The sequence below is a fragment of the Pleurodeles waltl genome, chromosome 12 (genome assembly GCF_031143425.1).
Source record: "Pleurodeles waltl isolate 20211129_DDA chromosome 12, aPleWal1.hap1.20221129, whole genome shotgun sequence".
NCBI lineage: Eukaryota > Metazoa > Chordata > Amphibia > Caudata > Salamandridae > Pleurodeles > Pleurodeles waltl.
The window spans coordinates 656,024,096-656,045,361 of record NC_090451.1 but is presented as its reverse complement, the minus strand read 5'-3'; the positions used below and the strand labels follow the sequence as shown (position 1 = coordinate 656,045,361).

General features: G+C 44.7%; 1 protein-coding gene across 1 annotated transcript in view; it reads right to left on the bottom strand.

The window, feature by feature from the left end:
* Nucleotides 1-21,266, bottom strand: part of LOC138268576 (unconventional myosin-Ie-like) — a 110,362-nt gene that overhangs the window by 37,006 nt on the left and 52,090 nt on the right. The window contains exons 8-18 of the mRNA XM_069218355.1: nucleotides 20,652-20,786; nucleotides 18,840-18,972; nucleotides 11,432-11,628; nucleotides 10,841-10,921; nucleotides 10,410-10,496; nucleotides 9,560-9,646; nucleotides 9,127-9,294; nucleotides 3,866-3,951; nucleotides 3,011-3,092; nucleotides 2,361-2,467; nucleotides 1,046-1,144 (exon numbers count right to left, since the gene is read on the bottom strand). Of these exons, the coding sequence (XP_069074456.1) occupies nucleotides 1,046-1,144; nucleotides 2,361-2,467; nucleotides 3,011-3,092; nucleotides 3,866-3,951; nucleotides 9,127-9,294; nucleotides 9,560-9,646; nucleotides 10,410-10,496; nucleotides 10,841-10,921; nucleotides 11,432-11,628; nucleotides 18,840-18,972; nucleotides 20,652-20,786 (1,262 nt within the window). The remainder of the gene's footprint in view (nucleotides 1-1,045; nucleotides 1,145-2,360; nucleotides 2,468-3,010; nucleotides 3,093-3,865; nucleotides 3,952-9,126; nucleotides 9,295-9,559; nucleotides 9,647-10,409; nucleotides 10,497-10,840; nucleotides 10,922-11,431; nucleotides 11,629-18,839; nucleotides 18,973-20,651; nucleotides 20,787-21,266) is intronic.

Sequence of the window (21,266 nt, the reverse complement as noted above, 5' to 3'; positions counted from 1 at the left end):
CTGCATAATTATGTTACAAATTGATTTGTTTGTTCAGTGGAAGCTCTTCTGCAAGTTTCTTCACCTACTGGCTTTAAAGTTAAGATACAGTGCAAGAACATTTAAGTCCCCACCAGCTGGGTGGAAGCACTGAATCGCCTTTACACCCGACACTACTGCCCAAATTGTTTGACATAAAGCATACAGGAAGCACATCGTACTGTGTCCCCAGCTTCATCATTGAATCAGGCAGCCTGTCTACTCTACCCTGCAGCAAACACCAGAGCACAAAGAGGAGATGCCCTGCTGCTGACACAGGGGAGCTAGTCATGGGCAAAAACAGGTCTCTCACACAGAGGATACCAAGCCAGAGCCTGACTGACCAGGAAAAAGGTGCAGACCATGCCATGAGCACCTCAGAGGGGAAGTCTATGATCACTCTTCAGTTCACATGGTTATTTATTGAGCAAGGCCTTGTAACCTCTTTAGTCCCTAAACCTGGAGATTGCTCCCTGACCATGGCTGGTTATTGAAGAAAAATGAGAAATGGAAAATCACAAGCAAGACTGCTTAAGGTACCAAAATGATTTCCATACTCCAAGTTCTTTTCACAATTTCAGAATATCTCCCTAATTCAATGATGCTTTAACAGCAGATTAGCAAAATGAGAATATTTTAATTCAAATTTCTTCTTCTAATCTGCACAAAAAAACAGGGTCTTATTAAGCAGAAATTGACAGGATCGAGATAGGTCCAAGCTTTCTGTCGCGGTTTTATTTCATTAAACCACCCCTTAAGACGCTAGCAGACCTAACGAGCTGGAAACAAAGTTGCAAAATAATCTTTATAAAAAGCTGAATTGAATTAAGTCTTTTTCAACTATTTCAGCAATTTCACATTACTGCTGTTGTCAGAGAGGAAATTAAAGGGAAACACGTCTTTATTCTAGGTCTTATTGCTTTTAGTGAAATTATGAAGTATTCATCAGTATATACATCAAAACAACTATATTACAATTTTGTGCCTCACATAAACAGAAACAGACAGTTCTTAACACTGCTTGTACCTCTGAAGAAACTTCTGGAAGACCCTGCGGTAGGCATAACCAGCTCGTCGCACCCGGATATTCTCCCTTAGTCCTAGGTATTCGACTTGATGCTTCACTCTTTGAAAAAGACAAGAAAATTAGAGTGTAAAGGAACAGTTTAAGGGAAAAAGCCAAGGGTGATAGGTAAACCTACATTAAAGGTAGGGAGATCACAGGATAAATAAATACAAATGACAAAGGAAAGAGACAAACCAAAAAAAAACAAATTAAAACTCAAGTGCAGAGGTGGAAAACTAGGCACGACAAGACAGCCGGACAGAGAGACTTTGCAAGCGTCAGACATGTGTGGAGACTTTGCAAGCGTCGACATGTGTGGATGATTCGGAAAATCAACATCGCAGAGCAGAATAAAAACCGGGTGTAAACTCAAGTGCAGAAAGGGGATGAAGCAAAGAGGTGCCAGAATAGAACGATATGCCAAAAAGCAGAAGGAGCTGACATGGCCAACAAAATATGCAGGTAATGATGCAAACCCACTGAATAGGTCTAGATCACCACTGGGGACAGCCCCGCCCCACCATACCCCGCAAAACAAACACACACACAGTTACTATTCTCTTCTCCACCAATATGCAAGCGCTTCAGGGCTTCCCCAACTCCTTCATGTCCTTTTCCCGTCCAGTCTGTACTATCTCCTGTATTGCCAATACAGGAACCGCCTCAACACTTCTCCCATCAACCGCCAAATCCTTCTTCCTTGGTTCATCTCTCTGTCTTCATCTTCACCGTCACATCGTCTCCATTTTTACTCTCTCCTTTTTATTGCCCCTAAAGCACCTATTCTCTAAACAATGCAACTGATCACTAAATCCTTTCCGACGTACACTCCTGTACCTGGTACCCTCCATCTTTGGCTTCCATCCGGACTCCTTAAGTTTAATTCCTGCTTCTTTCTCAAACCTATGTTTGTTTAAGACCTTGGCTGCTGCACTCTGCCTTCAATTCCCTCTGTCTGAAAATTTCAAAGTCCTTCATCTCAGAGTAGCCTTTTATAGCCATCGGTCCAAGGTTCCCATCAGTTTCTCGCCCCCTCAGTCTTCACTCTCTTTTCTAGCACATGATCTCTGTCCCATAAACCCTTCCGTGCTTGTATCCCGAGCCACCCTCTGTCTTTGCTTCATCTAAGTATTCTTTCTGCACTTTATGCCTACTCTGGTTACCAGGTTACTCTCAGCACTTACTTTTGCTCCCACTTCTCCTGATGCCCTACCCACACAGCTTCACCCCATGGCATCGGCTCCCTACTCGTGCATCAATTCTGCTCCCCTAGTACCTGCTTTCCTCCCAGTCACGGGGCTTCTTTGTCTCATTGGGCTTAATACAGCGGATATAGTGGGGGGTGCATTTCATCAGGGTTTTCACCAGGTCGTTGGCTTGTTTCTTTAAAAAGAGAGGAAAAAAATAAATAAAAAAGGAATCAGTAAATTTATTTTTAACATTCCTCTACACTTGGTGGTTCTGTGTGGCGTTGGCATAGTTCCCAGTGATCTTCCCGTCACTAAAAGAGCAGAATTCTAGACAAAACCACTTTAAGCCATTATTTTTATTTTGTAACCATCCAGCCTTAGTCTTTTTTTGTCATTTATAAATATTGCAATTCTAGCCTGGGCATGTGTTATTTTTGCTCATGGTATCTGTACTTTTCCTTATTTCGGCACCGTTCCTTTCGAACAACTGAAACCAGAAAAGTCAAGTTGCTAATATTGTCTCCCCTATTTGACACTATTGAGTTATAATGGAGTAATCTCTATTGTCTGGGGCATTAATTTTCTTATCTGACAAAAAAATCAGTGAACTTGCTTCCCTACTATTGATAGGGACTGGTCCCACTTTTTTCAAAGAAGCCTCCATGAAAAGTCACTCCACCCCAGGGGAAGCTCAGCATGCCACCCCACGCAGGAGCAGCATCCGACACACACATACCTTGATCTTGCTGCTGGCGGTGGTCGGCCGGCCTTTCTTTTCAGCATTAATGTTTTCTGGGAAACGTTCCCTGATAAAAGGGCTGTGGTGGAATGAAAAAAATATTCATTAAGGATGTAAAAATAAAATAAAAGATTTGAACATGTACACTGAACGTCTGTAATCTGCCAACTAGGGCGGAACAGCTACAGAGAGGATGTGAAGGGGTCCTGTGTATCTTCGACTGGAATGCACACTGATAAGTTCCCATAGAACAATGTTTGGAAAACATTTTTAATTATGAAATTGAGCCAAACATACCGACATACTGTAAAGACTTCTCATTGTAGAAACAACTGTGTTTTGTTTCCCAAAAGTACAGGGAATAGGTCAGCAATACCCTGCTGGTTGCAAGCTTTGACTATGTAGAGCAGAAAGTACTGAGAATGTGAACAACATGAACATATCTCCACCTTTTTGAGTCACTGTATGGGGAAATTTCAAATCCTGCAACACAGAATTAACCACGTTTGGAAATTTTAATAAGAAGAAACAGTGCAATCTGATGTCAGTACGTAGGTATTGCTTCCAGATGAAGCCAATTTGGTATCATCCGTATGTAACAATTTGGACTTGGGTAATGCTCGGTGGTATGGATCGGTCTTATTATTTGTTGCTCCTTTGAGCTCTCGGCAGGATGGCATTGAGATAATGTGGGAGTCACATGCTTATATTTTCAATATTGTAGGTGGTTGAATGGCAACATGTAATGGTACTTGATGGGACTTTTGTAAGGCATATTATGATGGTTGAATGAATCAGTAGTCAAGAGGCTATTTTGGCGTTCCACGCATGTATTGTGGATTCCACACTTACAGCTCACTGCTCTGCATCAGCTCGATGAGATCGTTGAAGAGCACATCGCGGTTCCGTTCGCAGAATCCCTCCACATCATAAGATACCTAACAAGAAAAGAAGCAATGACTAACCTCACACACCATCTAACGACACAGCTACAGACACTGCGACACCACAGGTGTTAAAAAGCATCCACAACGGCCACTCGCCAACTCAACAGGTGCATCAGGTGTTACCTGCTGGGAAAGCCATGGCACGTGCAGATTTGGTAACAAACTCTACAACTTTAAAAGCTGTCTGGCACTTTACTAATGAAGTTGTAAAACATGCTTTCTGATGAAGGTTGACCATGTACCTCTCAGGAAGGTGCCCTGTGTATTTTTCTGAAATCAGATAGGACTCAGTGAGATGAAGCTCACACAGACCCAGTATGCACCTAAATACGGCCTATAAAATTCCTGTTACAATTGTGGCTATTTAATTATCAGCAGTTGTATCTGATTTAATGTGTAAAGATCAGACAGAGTTTATATTGGGTGGAATGGTGTTTGAGCAAACCCACTTCCTTCTAGAAAGAAAGAAAAAAGGACAAGTTAAATTCCTAGGCAAAATGAGGCATTTAATCAGATGAACTAAGACTTCTTGTTGGATGTCCTACCAACCTTAGAAGTTCCATCCCAGTTTACCAGATCACTAGCATCCATTTATAGTGGCTCCTGTGTGTAGGAAGATGGCTATTTATGCAGTATACCGATGTAGGGTACACTATGCAGATAGTACAGGTGACTCTTATTGGCTGACAGAGGTCAAAATAATAATCCTAAATGCTCTTTTTTGTGGTATTGTGGGCAAGCTGTTTAGGCCTATACGAGGATGGTGCTAAGCATTTGTTGTACACAGTCAGTAAATGAGACACACAGAAAAATCGAGACCAATTTTAGAAAAATACACTTTTTATGTTAAGTTTGGACACCAGAAATCTTCAAAGTAATGCAAGTAGTGTTCGTACAGTTATTTTGCGCAGCGAGGTAAGTAAATCACATAAATGAGCTGTTACGCTGTAATGGCTTTCAGTAGAAAAAGTACATATACTGCATACAGGTATTTTCAGAGATATCTCAAGGGTTCCCTTTAGGTTGTAGGGTGCTAGGGAGCCAAGGTCACAAGAACCACCAGCATTTCGGTTTTACCTCCTCTCGGGTGTCTGGGTGCAGAGGCGCTGGACGGGTCGGGTGCCTTACACACTGCACGGCTGGCGAAGGGGGGGACCTAGAAACAGGCTTCAGAAGGGGACTTGAGGACAAGCCTGAGCGCTCCCAATTGGGGCTCAGTTTGTGAGGGTCCTGGGAGCACAGTCAATAGTCGTGGACCCGGGCCAGAGCACTTGGGGTGCAGAGGATTTAGGTTGGCTGATCCTCCCAAAGCCTCGGAGGCCTGCCAGCACTTCGCCAACCTGCCAGCATCTCCCTTGAAGTGGAGGAGCCACTTCCTTGCACCAACTGCGACTGCCTGGTTCTTTGTTTTGCTGACCATTGGGTCCACTGAGGAGGCAACTCGCCAGGAAAAGGATCCAGAGTGTCCAGCAGAGCAGCCCCGGTGACCCATCTTGTCCTCGAGATGCTGAGCCTACCCCGAGCCTCCCTACACCAATGCCAGGGAGCACAACCTAGAGATGCAAGCACCAAGGCTTGTTAACTGTTCAGCCCGGACACCAACACCACCAAGACAGGCCTACCGACGTGGGACGTCAGCATCACCAAAGCCATTGTTGAGAGTAGCCCGGTCGTCGTGATTTGTCCCCACCTCCAGGTCAACCTAAAAAGCGAGAGCCTCAAACGCAAGCAATCCACTGGACAAAACACCTCTGTACCTGAGGCCCACAGCCTGAGTCTAAGCATACCAATGGTGCACCCTTGCCCCAAAGACCCTCAGGAGCAGAGCCACCCTTTGGGTTATGCCAGACTGGTTCCCCCTGTCCCTATTTGCAGCTGTTTTCTGTTAAAGGTTTCCCCATTGACTTCAGCGGTAGCGATAGAGGCTACTCTTGCGACCAGCACCTTTGCACCTGGACAAACCAGGACAGGTAACCTGAAACTGCCAGTGGTTCCAAGGACTTGGCCCCTACTTATCTTAAGTCCAGAAGATCAGACCCGTTAATCGTTTGCAAGTGACGCTATGCAGTATACGTTCTCTCCATAGGATAATGATATTGCGTACGAGGCTCATGCCTCAAATCGGACAGCTGTTTTAGTGTACCTTTAAAAATCGCCAACTCAAAAAGTACTTACCTGAACTTGTAGATCTTGGTGTCTAAAATAATATAAAAATCAATGTTAGTTTTCTAAACTGGTCTAGAGTTTCTTCTTGAGCTTGTCTCTCTTTGATAGGCTCTGTGTGTTCAACACATGATTAACACTACCCTCTGATAAGCCTAAACTGCTCGCCCACACTACCACAAAGAGAGCACTTTGCAATATTAATTTAAGCCCTGTAAGCCAATAAAGGTTGATTGGACAGTCTGCATGTTGTACCTCTACACTGGTACACTACATAGGTAGCCAACTTTCCCATCAATCATGGGCTGTATTAAATTAATGTAAAAAAGACTGCAGTAAACAAGCAAATATATGTTTTGCAAAACCTACAGCAGACCATGCCACTGCGGTTCTTCAACACCCTAAATGCCAAATTTACAGAACGTTTGTGGGCAGGACTGAGTTGCCATAACCGAATGTGTTCAGTCGACTTACAAGGGAGGCTGGGGTTGGCCAACATTTAGTTATATTACTGGGTGGCTCACCTCACCATTATTAACTACTGGATATTTGGTCAGAGGGGCGACTTCTTCTGTCAGTCATTCCCCTCGCAATTTCTGTATCACACCGAGACACCCTCCTGTCTCCTAGGGGTGATGGTGCCAATCCAGCCTACCTGCCACGGTGCACTACCACATATTGGCAAGTATGGAAACCTATCCGGTGAGACTCCCTAGTGGCTTGGTGAGTGGCTCATCTCTGCCCCTAGGTCACATGACTTCAGCAGTTGGAACAAAATGTGTATTTCTAAAATAGGAGACATATGAGAGACAGAGCACATGAAACCCTTTGCTGAACTCCACGAGGAATACCGCATGCATAAATCTCAGTTCTTTAGATTTCTGCAATTTCATGTGCTTGATTCCCTCTGGGTGTGTCTGGCAACTCTCCAGGAGCCTAACCCTCTTGAAGTCAAGCTCATGTCAGAGAGTTTGGGTAAAGGTTGTATTTCACGGCTTTACTGGTGACTGACTGTTAATACACCTGATCCAATGACACACTTACAAGCTAATTTGGAGGATCTGGAGCCCCCTTGATGATGATGAGTGGCGAGAGACAGCTCCCCATTGTTTGCCAACTCAGCCCAGCTCCGGTTGGTGCAATTTCACTATTTCCATAGAATATGTTACAGCCCCGGAGTGGCTGCAGAAGATGGGAAGTTGGTCCTCCCTGACATGCACCATCTGCAGAGCTACAAGAGGTTCTTCGATGCACATGGTATGGGACTGTCTCGACATCAAGACAGGCCTCGATGAGCATGACAGATAGGGGAGTGTTTCAGGAATAAAGTTCATCAGAAAGCAGTTCCCTCAAAAATATGGATGAATATGCACTCCTTATTAAATTGGATAAACATAAGACATTCGCTGTATTTTTCAACTTTTAGTTTTTACTCTTTGCTGGTAAAGATCTACAGCTGGTTTCCAGGACTGAGCCCGTATTGGAATAGGTGCCAGATTTCATTAGGCGCATGGGAACATATGAATGTTGAATTACCACTTAAGAACATAATTAGGCAAAATAACAGAGATTGTTTCAGAATGAGATCACAGATAGAGATGAAATTACTGCTAAAATAGAATGTTAGCTTTAATTTCATCTCTATCAGTGACCTTAACTTCGAGCAAAGGCCATCCACATGGCACATTAAAACTATACAGCCTCTAGCAAATATTGAAAATAAAGTTTCAGCTGCAGGTGTCAAGCAACCAATGGTGCAACTACCACCTGGTAGCCCACAGACAACCTTATGACCCTCACCTCTAATACACAAACTAAGGAGAGCAGGGGCTCCCATATACATTATTACTTGTCAATGATCTTCTATACAACAAAGGCTGTTGCAAGTTATGGGCTGCACAATGAAGGAGGGATGAAGAAAGAAAGTGTTGGATACTAGATTCAGAAACTGAACCTCTATGCTGTAAGGCAACCGCCTACCTGATTTATCTATAGGAGCTGTGAACAGTGTACAGATAACAAACTTTAGAAGTTTTATAAGAGGCTGGAAGCAGAGTAGGCTCAAAAGGATGGTGGGATGATGCACTGAATGTCATTCTAGTATTGGTTTACAGTGCAAAAATAGTATTTTACACAAGCTTATCATGCTGTAGACTAGTGCGTTCAGTTGGGTCATAGCAAAGTAGATGGCAAAGAGTGGATGGATTTTTTCACATTTTGATTAAGTAGTTATTGATGGTGGAGAAGAAAAGGTACTGAAATTAATGCTGTTTACTAAAGGCTGAAGTCCAGTGAGAAGAGAACGAATGGGCTGGAATGATGTTGGGTGGATGAAGAAAAAACAGGAAGAAAGAAGATTATTCTTCTGGATCAGTGAGTGAGAGGAACTAAATTTCAGTAGGACTCAGAGTAGGAACAGTCTACAAGCTACGAGACACCACTGAGTGCGGCCCAAACGATGCATAAAAATACCGTTGTGTAGGAAATGTTGTAGCTGGTTGTACGAAAGGCAGAAGCGACTTTGAGGACGGTGGAGCTGGTTGTGGTAGGTAGAGGTTACCTAGTTGGGCACATGACAGAATACGGTCTCAGTGGGAGGTAAAACGGGGGAAAGGGAAGTGGGGGAAGGAGAGGGACAAGGAAGAGGAAATATATAGGTATATGCTATGACTACGGGTAGCACACAAATAAGAATGATGAAAGAGTTTGCATGCAGCACTTTAGTGAGACAGGTCTCCCACATTTAAGTGCGCAAAAGGGTCCTCATTTTTCAAATGTTTTGGCGATACTAGGTTTTCAGTAAAGGGGTGAAAACAGGCATATGCCTTGCAGTTAAATCCTAGAACATCATTTGTTAGTGGCTAGTGCTGGCTTCAACCCTTGTCTAACTTGTAAATACTGACTTTACGTCTGTGTCCACGTTTGCTTCCCCATCATGCTTCTGTTGCCCCACCAACCACGCAAGTGATAGCTTCCCTCACTTCACCACGTTGGATTCCCTACCTTGCCAGCATAATGATGGATGATGAAGCCTTTGTTCCAGCTGTTGAAGTGCTCATGCGTTCCAATAGCCATCTGAAGCTTCTGCAGGAGGGTTTGGTCCGCACCTTCTCCCTTGGCATGCATGGTGGCACACACATCATCCAAGATGCTCATCACACCAGGGGGGCTCTGAAACAAACAATGAAGTAGCAGTCTGGGTTACATGCATCATATGCTTCAATGTAAATGCCAAACCACAAGAGCGCAACTCAAAGATCGTACCACCAACAAGCACCAGGACTGTGGGGTGAAAGTCTGAGAGTGGGAAGAGTCACATCTGCATGAAACAGCTGACTATACACAATCCAAGAATTCTAAAACAGGAGAAGTTTATTAATTATTACTACATTTGAAGAGAAAGATGACATTCTTAGTGCAGAAGAACTAAACTTACCACTTTATTCTCAATAAGGTCACATACGATTTTGTTGTTGAAATATTCGATAGGGGTCCATCTGATACCTTCATGCACATACTCCTCCTAAAAGAGAAAAAAAAGCTGATGATGCCTTCCAGAGGGGTTTGTGGTATCACTGTTTCTCAGGCAACTATGCAGGGAACAAAAGATGAGAAGGACCATTGTACATATCTAGAATCGAACCATATTGCTCAATGACACCTGGGCCCTACAGTTTTCATCCTTTCCTTGGCCTTGACATTACTACCATAAAACTCCAATAAATTTGGATTTATGTCTTGCATTACCTTTAAGGTCTTGGGTAAATATTTATTGTTTTAATCAGAGCTTTAGGCAGGCAGACCATCTTTAGTACTATTTAAGGTGAGCCGCTCAGCTTCCCACATGTCCTGCAGTATTTTTTTGGATCACACAAGAGGGGTTGCCTTAAGTTACTGACACCCTCATTCTTGGGATTATTTCTATATAGTGTACTCTCCGGAAGCACATTGGCCTTGGAACAAATTGAGAGACTGGCACAGGGCTCACATTCTCGACCTTTTAGAGCCAGGTTCACCTGAAATACGGAGTCTGTATTGAACCAAATATCCCCCTTATTAAGTAATCAAATTAGAAATATTTTATTTCCAGATGAGAAGCTTGGCATGCCGTAATCAGACTATGATTGTAACTTTGAAAAGTTAATTTTGTGAAAGGAAAGCACCACAAAAGGTATATACACCGAAACTTTGGTTGTGGTAGTCTGTCAAAAAAAAGTTAGGAATTCTTCCCCCAAAACACAAAATGTACACCACAACCGACGTCACTGTTACAATGCCCTCCTCACCTGCTCTGCTTTCAGGGTTAGCTCAATGAAGATCTGCTGTAGTTTCTCGTTCACAAAATTAATACAGAACTGCTCAAACCCGTTTTTCTAAAGGAAACCAAAGAGACTGGTTAGAGGTCAGATTAACAGCACTCTGCATCTAATACAGCTGGGGATCTTTAAAATGAAAACCCGTAACTACATCCTTTTTCCTCAATTTCAATTCACTGTCACTCCATGTTTCTTGCATATCCAACACCTTCCGTTTCTCCCTTCCACTGTTCTCTCTCGAAACTTTACCTGATTTAAACATAGCATATTAATTAACCCTGGAAGGTTCAACCAGCCATGCAGCATTAGTACCCATAAGTTTCTTGGACACCTCTGCTGCATTTGCATTTTGCTCAGGAGCATTCACCAGCTTAGTTGCGGGATAAAAGTAGTTACCGTACCTGGAAGATCTCGAAGCCATAAATGTCCAGGACACCAATGTTGTACTCCTCCACGTCCTTCTGGATGGCTTTATTTAAAGCCTAGAAAAATCAGTGTGCAGTACAGGATTAAAAGAGAGGCTATGCAAGCCTGGGGGCAAGGAAAGAGTGAGCGTGAATCAAATTACAGAGTATCTAGATCACAGAAACCTTAAAGACAATTACAGGTAAAACTTGATAGACTTTTAGAAAGAAACGACCAAGCACCCTGAGGTCCAGGGCTTCTGAAAATCAGGTAGGGCTTGAAATGTGGTATGAGCTTATCTTGCAGATAGTTGCCTTTTAATACCCATGTTGCAAAGTTTTTTCTAGATCTGTTCCTTCTCTGTTTGTATGCAAGTATGTTCTTCAGAGCTATACTGAACCACAAAATGCATTTACCTAAAAGCAAATGCATCCATGCACTGCATCAACATATTGACTAAATCACTATTAATCCCAGCACTGTAGCAAGTGATAAGATAGTCTCTAACCTAGCACTAGATAGCCATGATGAAACAGCTAGAATCTAACCAAACACATGTAATGAGCATGTGATACTGCATAACTCACATCAACCAGGAAGTCAAACAGCCGGGTGTAGAGGGCCTTGGCAAGGGCGTCTCTCGTGAAGCTGGCCTGCTCTGCATTCAGCGTCACGTCGATCACCTCCGATTTACCTCCCCATTTGCTGTCCATCTTCCGACTAGTGAGTTTCTCACGCAGGCCCTCCTGGTTGATCCCCAACAGGTAGGATGGAAAGGCCAGAACTGCCAAAAACACAGAATACAGCTAGTCATGTCTTTCAGCAGAGTGTGATGCTTAGGAATATGGTGCCACTAGCAAGGGACTGTTACGGATGACATTGGCTTTGTGAATGCAACGTAGGAGGAATGGAGTGAAACTTTATGGGTACAGAACTCAGAATCAGAAAGACATGCAGAATTGGATTAATGAATGCTTTGATTCGCCGGTTTGGTTGTGGATTCTTGTTATAAGTATTGTCACTTGGTACCACGAACGGTGGACAAGGCTGATTACTTGTTTTTCCTTCTATCTCTTCTTTTTGTACTGTGGACGCAAACTCAATAAAAATGAGTTTTCTTAAAGAGAAAAGCAGCATTAGAATTACAGTGTCTGGTTTGTACAACTTGCAACGCTGTCAAATGAACAAGATGCAACCTGACAGAGTAAAAACAAAATGTATTTCAGTGCTACACAAAAACTAAATGCCATAGGACAATGTGCAGAGACTATTTCCCCAAAAGGCTATACAAGGTGCAAAATCCTCTTATGCCCCGTCTTCTTGAGAAAAGTGGTACCAAATCATAATGCCAGAAAAACATAGCAGTGCAAAGACAGTGAAAACAAAGAATATTGCAGCACTTACCCCTGTATGCTGGTTCAGGAACTAAACACAGAGAATCTGGGGTCAGGAGATAACCGGGAGATAGACAACTGCACAACAAGTAACTCTGCCCTTAAAATGGAGGACTGGGTGGAGGAGAATATAGCCAGAATAGTGTGCATTACAGAGACGAAGGCCCTCATTACGAGTCGCATGACTGCCAGACTCGCAGTGGCGGTCCCACCACCAACAGGCTGACGGTGGGACCGCCACATTGTGACCATGGCGGAATCGCCACGGTCGGACCACTGACACCACCAGGCTGCCGCAAGCCGGCTGCCTGGTGGTCCTGGTGGTTTTCATCCTCCATGGCAGCGCTGCCCTGAGGATTACGAGTCCTCATACCACCAGCCTTTCCATGGTGGTTTACACTGCCATGGAAAGGCTGGCGGAATGGGGGGGTTGGGGGGCCTCCCATGCACAGCCCTGTCGCTCATACACCTGCCCGAATTACGGGCAGTGGAACGCTCGACGGGTGCTGCTGCACCTGCTGCACTGCTACATTGGCGCCAGCTCCATTAGGAGCCGGCGTCAATGTTAAGGCCCCGCGGTGATCTCCTAATATGGTGGTAGGGTTCAGGCCGCACAGGTGGTCTGAAGGCGGGAAGAGTTTGGCGGGTGGCCTCCGCCGCCCGCCAAACTCATAATGAGGGCCTATGGAAAGTTAAACTGGGAAGGTGATAATCCAGACAAATATCTGCTATGTGAAAATTTGACCACACAAAGACACTAACGGATGATGAGCCCCTCGGAATACCATGCCAGTTGGAGGATTGCTGGAAGATGGCCTGATGTGTGGTGAACATCTATGGTGTTATCACCTTATAGCAGGTCAAGGTATCCCCTGTTAGTGAAGTGTGGGCAGTGTCTGTATGAGCAGCCAAAACTTATCTAGGAGACATCCAAAGCTTATACAATAACACTATAGTCACACAGCACTGGAGGTAAGTACACACAAATTATATACACATTAGCAATTGGGAAATAGCATAGAAACAACAAGCATTGGCAAAGGTATTAGAAAATAGTGAGGACCCTAGTGGATGGCCAAACCATATACTAAAAAAGTGGAATGCAATATACAGCCACCCAAGGATGTGGAGTCGTTAGAGGGAAGCTGGAGGAACTAGGAAGCCCAAGAGAGACATACTAGAGTGACCCCCAGCGACCAGGAGAGCGGAGGTAAGTATCTGGTTTTCCCTAAAACTAACAGGAGGACTTAGCAAAAGGATTGTGCAAGAACCAGACCAGACAGGAAGAACCAAGAGGTGGATTCTGGCATAAGAGGACCTGCAAAGGAAGGGGACCTAGTCCAGTTTGTGATGGAGTGTCCGGTCGTGGCAGGAGCCACTACCCACCCTTCTGTGGATGCAGGACCAGGTCGATGGGTGAAGAAGAAGACTAGCTGTGCAGCGCAGGAGATGAAGAGGAGTCCCTGGAGCAAAGTTAATGGTGTCCCACGTCGGCTGTCGGGTTGCAGTGGGCCAGTGGTGCCGGAGAACCACCAACAAGCCTTGGTAAATGCAAAAAAAGACAAAGAAGAGTTGCAAGGCTGATGAGGACCAGCAAGGTCCAGGGGACTCGACCCAAGGAGGGGAGTCGGGAGAGCCAACAGAGGCAGTTGCAGCCCCCACAGGCAACCCACTGGCAGCAGGCACAGTAAATCACAGTGAGGCCCAGTCAGCACACCTGAAGAGGAGACCCACTTTGATGGAGCAGCAGAGAGGAGACTGTGCTTGGCAGGATGGAGTGCTGGAGGCCGGGACTAAACAGAGCCTGAAGATCCCTTGGAGCAGAAGCATACAAGCCTTGGTAGCTGCAAGAGTCATGGTGCCCAGTGGTACTGTCCTGCAAGGGAGAGGAAGGGGCTTACCGTGTCCCAAGTTGGACAGGTAGCAGAGAGGACCAAGGGGACCACTCCAGACCACCACCTGTGGATCCACGCAGTTCCGGAAGAGAGCAGATCCACACAGCCTGTCGTTGATGCAGTTGGGTCCTGCAGGTGCAGGAGAATGACTCCTTCACTCCAAGGGAGATTCCTTCTTACTTCTTGGTGCAGGCTGGAGTCTTGTTGACCTCAAAAGATGCACAGCCGGGGAAATGTTGCAGTTGCTGGAAGGAGCCGGAGAAACAATGTTGCAAAGCAGAGTCATCGCTGGAGTTGCAGGTTGTTGGTTCCTGAAAAGTCCAGTTGCGGTTCCAGTGGCCAGAAGATGAAGTAAATTATGGTGGAGACTTGCACATCGAATCTGGGGACCCACCCTCAAGGGAGTCCCTAAATAGCCCTAAAAGAGGGTTTGGTCACCCAGTAAGGTGACCACCTATCAAGAGGGGTCTGTAACATCACCTGCCTGACCTGGCCACTCAGATGCTCCCATGGGCCTCTGTACATCTTGGTTTTAAGATGGCAGAATCAAATGGCTACCTGGAGGAGCTCTGGGCACCACCCCTGGGTGGTGATGGACAGGGGAGTGGTCATTCTCCTTTCCTTTGTCCAGTTTCACGCCAGAGCAGGAACTGGGGGTCGCTGGACTGGTGCAAACCGGTTTATGCAAGGAGGGCACCATATGTGCCCTTCAGGGCAAATCACTGGCTTGGGGAGGCTACCCCTCCCAAGCCTTGTAACACCTATTTCAAGGGGGAAGAGGGTGTTACCTCCCTCTCCCATAGGAAATGCTTTGTTCTACCTTCCTCTACCTGAGCTGCTCAAGTAGTAGGAGGGCAGAAACCTATCTGTGGGGTGGCAGAAGCGCGGGCTGCCTGAAAACCCCAGAAGACTGGTTGGAGCAATACTGGGGGCCTCTAAGGAGCCCCCAAACGGCATGGAATCATACAACCAATACTGGCAACAGCATTGGGGTATGATTCCGATATGTTTGATACCAAGCATGCCCAGGTTCGGAGTTACCATTATGTATTTGGACACAGGTCTAATGCAACAGGTAAAATGGCTTACACGCACTTATGAAGTCCAGTGTAATGGAACTGGAGTTCGTAGAGGCAACTCTGCTCATGTAGGGGTGCCCTCACAAACAGGAACCTCCACCCTGCCTTCTGGGCTAAGAGGGACTCCTATGGGGGTGACTTACAGTGACCTGGTGCACTGATCTGTGGTGAAAGGGTGCATGCACTTTTTCACACAGGCTGCAGTGGCAGGCCTGCAGATATATTTTGCATAGGCTCCCATTGGTGGCACAATACATGCTGCAGCCCATGGAGAACCCCTGGTGCCCCAATGCCCTGGGTGCCTAAGTACCATATACTACGGAAGCATAAGGGAGCACCAGTATGCCAATTGTGGGGTGTGTAAAGTCATAGGCAACCAAATTTGGAGGGAGAGAGCACAATCACTGCGGTCCTGGTTAGCAGGATTCCAGTGAAAACAGTCTTGGTATACTGATAGCAGGAAACAAGTAGGGGTAACCATGCCAAAAAGAGTGACTTTCCTACAAGGATCTCATAGAAAATACCCTGTCAGTAGACTGGCGCATAGAATGCCATATAAGGAGGGAGTTATTTCAAAGAATGCTGCACTAGCAGGAACCCGGACATAAAAAATTCCCATCATGCAGAATAAACTCCCAACTACTGCAGAGGGAGGGAGCCTTCTCGCATGCTTCTGCAGATGGAAGAAAGCCACCAATAACATTGTGCATCAGGAGAACAAAATACAGCAGAATCCTAAACCTTGATTGTGGAAATACACAAAACTGCAATAAAGTTGCTGTCCCAGCTGATGCTCTCCAAACTTTGCAAAAGGCTGAAGCATCAAAATACTGTTGGTCAGTATGGCAAGAAAAACAATACCTCACAATACACACTTTGCGAGTTGTTATTAAGAGAACAATGCTCACAGCTTTTTGTAACCAGAGAACCTTTGCAAGAATAATATGCCAACCAGTATTTATTTTGAGAATTTGAGATGGTTGTTTCTGGTGGGGACACCAGCACTCATTTTTGGGGACCAGCACTATTTTTTCTCATCAGACATTTCCATAGAGCAAGAGAGCGAAAACGCATGAGGAAATAAGGTGGAAGAGAAAGAAGGAAGAAAGGGAAGAACAGACCACTGCAAAAGTGATATAAAAGGGCAGTGAGTGTCTGATAGTTGATTAAGGGGGCATGAGGTGGATTCCAGACTACAAAGCCTTGGTAAAAGGGACACTGGTGCTGGCTTGTGCTTCCGAGCAGGGTTTTGGGCACCAGCACTTATTCTTCCACAAATTAAACACTAATGTTAAGAGATGAATGGATCACTGAATGATGTAATATCAATAAAACTGTCAACTAGAGGCCTGATCTTTATATTACAATGCCAGTTATCCATGACACTCTGCGTGCTCCTCACAGCCTCCTTCAACGTGAACTGCACTCTTTGCACCAGACTTTGAGAGGGTAAAACTTTCTGCAGGATTAACCTGGTCTGTGTATATGGCCCATGATCCATCACGGTCAGACTGAACATGTACATTTCCCCTGGTCTAGCATGACCAGATATCCGGGAATGGTACTTTGAGCTTTTAGGCGCTATATCTACATGAAACTTTGAAATACAATATCTCAGGTTCTATCCATAGGATTTTTATCATTTTAGCCTCACTCTATGTATTAGAATTTAAGCTATTCTATCTAAATTGGTTTGGGATATTTCTTGTGTTGTGTTTTCACTTTATTACTGTTGCCTGTGCACAGGCCTAAGAACTGTGCACCTCTATGTAAAATGAAATAAGAATGTGTACCAGGTGGACCGGTGCCTATAGAACGCTAGTGTGGTTTTGAAATGGTTCACATAATGAGCTTGGATGAAAAATGCACGCACCATGATATACCCAGAGAAAAACAGTTAAGAAAATGTTGTGTGAGGAGGGCTATAACAAGCTTGCAGAATGTTGTGCAAAAATGAAAAATTACCCAGAATTCTATGCTACACAGAAGAGAGCTAATGCAAAGTAGCATTCAAAGGAAATGTAACCAATGTGCATAGAAAGTATGGCTATTGCCCACAGAAGAACCATTCCCAGCTGATTGCTACAACAACAGGAAGTGTCCCCTCTAACCTGACTTGCTGGCAAGGGCAAATAAGCATTGCAGGCACCCAGACATCCACAGTGGTTCATCTAAATAGCTTAAAAGTTCTTGGTTTAGCCAGAGGGATGGTGGATAACGAATCTCCATTGGGGCACGCTGATGGTGAAGACATAAATAGGTTACAAAAACAAGGTTTTGAGAGGTCTTCCTAAGTTCTAGGGTTAAAAACTGCCTTTGGGGGTCACCAGGATTATTTCATAGGGCAGGAGGGATATTGCATTCCAACCTGCATGCCGGGAGGGCCGTGGGGGTAGAGGCCTTGTGACTGGCTTCAACCGCTCCTGAACATGCCATGCCACTGCTTCAGCTGTACTTCCTCTTCTCACCCATACCAATGCTCATGCACGCAGATGGGCACCGCCAAGACACTCTATTCATAAACATAAGCAGCTTTAATACCTCTTTTACAGAACTGCATCTAAGATCTGAAAGGAGCAAAAGGCAGCCTCCAGGGTCAGTGTCTGTATTCTAGTAAAAAAAAACTCTACCCTTTTGGCACTTCATTTAAATGTTTGCCCTTGTGGTTTCAGGTGTAATATATATATATGGTCAGCTGCGCAGCTCCAAGAAACTTGGACTGTAGATACTCCTCCGGTTTGCCAATAGGTATATACACGTTGTGGTCTAGTCCACCAAAATCTCTAAAAGCTGCTTTTTAAATCTGACTGGACAGTGCAGCTGCCTGCAAGAGGTACTTTACCAATTCTTTAAAATGCACCTAGAGTAGGTATCAGCTCCACTCGGTGGAGTATCACAACTTATGCTACTGGCCGTTGTATTACTTTATCCACTATGAAGTGCATTCATTAATGTATGAGTAAATCTTTACATCTGAAAAATGTATTTAATCATCACACATTCACTTTTCATGCATTCATTTAATAAATAGTGCAATCCGTTTGAAATGGCTTTTACCTTGGTATGTTTTTTTTAAAAGACTTGTGTGGGGATATTATCACCATCCACCATCACTAAAACCATTAGAAGTACCAGGACCACTATGACCAATACCATCATCACCATCAGTAAGATTACCACGTGCATCAAAACCATCAACTCCATTACTACCACCTCTATTGCCACCACTACCATTATCATCAACACCTGTATCACCAGCCATTATCACCACCATTACAATCACCACAACATTTGTGTCGCCTGCGTTTGCATGTTTTATCGCAGGAAAGCCAGACCTTGTTGGATATGAATGTGACTCTGAGAGGTACGCTAAAGCTTATCGTGTACGTGCACCATGTAAAAGACTGGTGTCGGCATCAAAATATAGGCATCTTATCCAACTGCAACACTGATGTCAAGCACAAGAGGAGCTCCCCCAAATCCACATCTCTGATGGAACAGCCATTTATCAATGCTTTAGGTACACATTTCAAATCAGTCTACACTGCACTTGACAGGAAGTGGCACCTCTTGTCCCATTGGCACACACTGCACACCCGTGTTCTCTGGTTGGTCGTATATACTCACAGTCTTCACTCTCCACCACAGCGTAGTTCCCAGTCTCCTTGAAAGAGATGTTCCCAAGGTGCAGGATTCCAGCCACAATCTGCAGAACAGAGGTTTGATCTTCTGGGGACAGCCCCACCACCTGCATGGCAGCCTGAAAAACATGAGAGCAAGGAACCTCCTCAAAAACAAAGGGTGGTAAACTGCACCCCCCTGACATGATGGATCTGAGAATTCCACCTCTAATCACTTACTCTGCCCACTGACACAAGCATCAGTTGAGTCTCTTTGAAGCTGGTCACCACCAGTACAGAATGCTTTTTTAAACCCAATCACCAGAACCCAATGCCTTCCCAATCCTTTACTTAGCCAACTCCATCACTCATTCCTCATGTTCCATCCCTCGCCATCAGCACCCTCTAAATCATTCAATATATTTCTACCACCTACAGTATCCCTTCTGACCGGTTACCATCACCACAACCAACAAATTCTTCATATATCGCAACAACCACGAGCACACACTCATTGCCTTACTAAGCATCCACTGCAGCTAATGCCTCTTAAGCCCTCACAGACCCTTCTCACCTGCGGCACTGACCTAATCTCTTTACATTGTCCCCCTCAACTGGACCCTTTAAGGTGTTTTCAACCTTTAAATGTCAGAGCATCATTTCCAACCATACCAGCACCCACCCTTCCTGTACCCTCAGAGGCCTTCTAAACCCAGAACACTAGTAACAGCTCTATTCAAACCCTCACCCACTCCATTCCCAGTCTATGCAGAACCCACTCAATCTCTCACAATCACTCAACACAATTGTTACCCAGTGAACACCTTACAACCCAATACCTCAGTCTTTTGGCTTCTTGACACCCACCCAATTTACTTTTAGAACCATACACAAAAACCTTCCAAATCATTACATACACTGAATGCGTCCACGCCTTCACATCCTGCACCCTCCCAACTCCTGACACCTCCCTAAGCAATAAGTGCCACTCTGTTCATCACTAAAGTCAACCCAATCACCAGCTACCATTGAAGCACATCCAATCACTGCTGCCCTGCACCGGATCCCCATAGTGTCCATCGATACCACCAGCACCTGCTTAAAATCCTCCACTGATGCCCTGAAAGCACTGCTGTTCCCTCCTAAGATTGCTTCCCACCAATCCGTTCTTACACAACCATTTTCAAGTCCCTCTTAACAGTAGCAATCTCTGAATCCTTCCTAAATCGATCAATGTGTCCTCACAAACTGCACCCACTCAGTTCCTTCAAATTCCTTACTGGTACCCACTCAACTACTTCCAGTACTTCGCTGCAGCCAGCATCCCGTCAATCACTTCCAATCCCTTTTCATCTCATACCACCTGCTCTTTCAGTCCTTTTGCACCACTTGCACATGCTCAGTCTGCTTCATTCCCTACCAACTGCTGGCACCTTGACTGAATGTATAGCGTGCACCAGCTCAGATCTCTTTGTTATACCTCTCCCTGATATGTGCTTTCGATCTAATCTTCTTGATCCACAACTGACCACTGCTAACAGCTTGTGCATACCCCAACTTAACTCCAATGAACAAACCCCTTATGGCAAATAGTAAAGCCACTTCAACGAAAACAATATTGTTTCACCAATGTGACTCCAGTTCTGGACTTGTGGAGGGAAATAAGGGATGTATTTTCTTGTGGCGTGATGCTTCAGGGCACAAAAAGTCCAGGAAAGCGGACACAATTGTATTGCAAATAGACCGTTAAGAACCAGCGTCTGTCAAACTATTGGGCCCTGGGTACCAAAACATCATTGTCCCAGCAGCAATCCCTCACCACTGTCTCCAAAAACTCCTTCTTGTCGTCCATGTCATCCACTCGGTATGACGCTGACTGGTTGAGATAGAAATAATAGTCTGGTGTGGTGATTCCGAGGTTCTCCCGCTCCTCAGGTGTCACCCCCTCCAACAGCTGAATGTGAGAAACAGTGAGGTAGAAATAAACAGTCACTTTTTTTTTTATTATTAGCGTAAAAGAAAAAATATTCAAACACAAATGTCAAGGATTCTGACTGACAAGTGTAATGTGGATCCCTTAATCATAGGAATTCCTAGCCCTCATGATTTATTGACTCTTGGAAAACATTATTGGGCATTAACTCATTCTCATGATTTATTTGTTTACAAAATACTTCAGCTGTGAAATAAATAAACAAATAAGGAAAAAAAACAATTGTAAATCGGCAAAAATTATAAATAAAGATGTTTTGGACACCGGATTCAAATCTGTGACCTGCAGATTACACATACAGCTAGCTGAAGGAGGCACATTATCCACTGTGTACAATTTGCTGGACTTTAAAAAACGTATGTAGAATACATCATAATAACTTCATGCTGTGCAACACTCTCAGTGGACCACAGAGGAGGAACTAAATTTCCATTGTTCGAT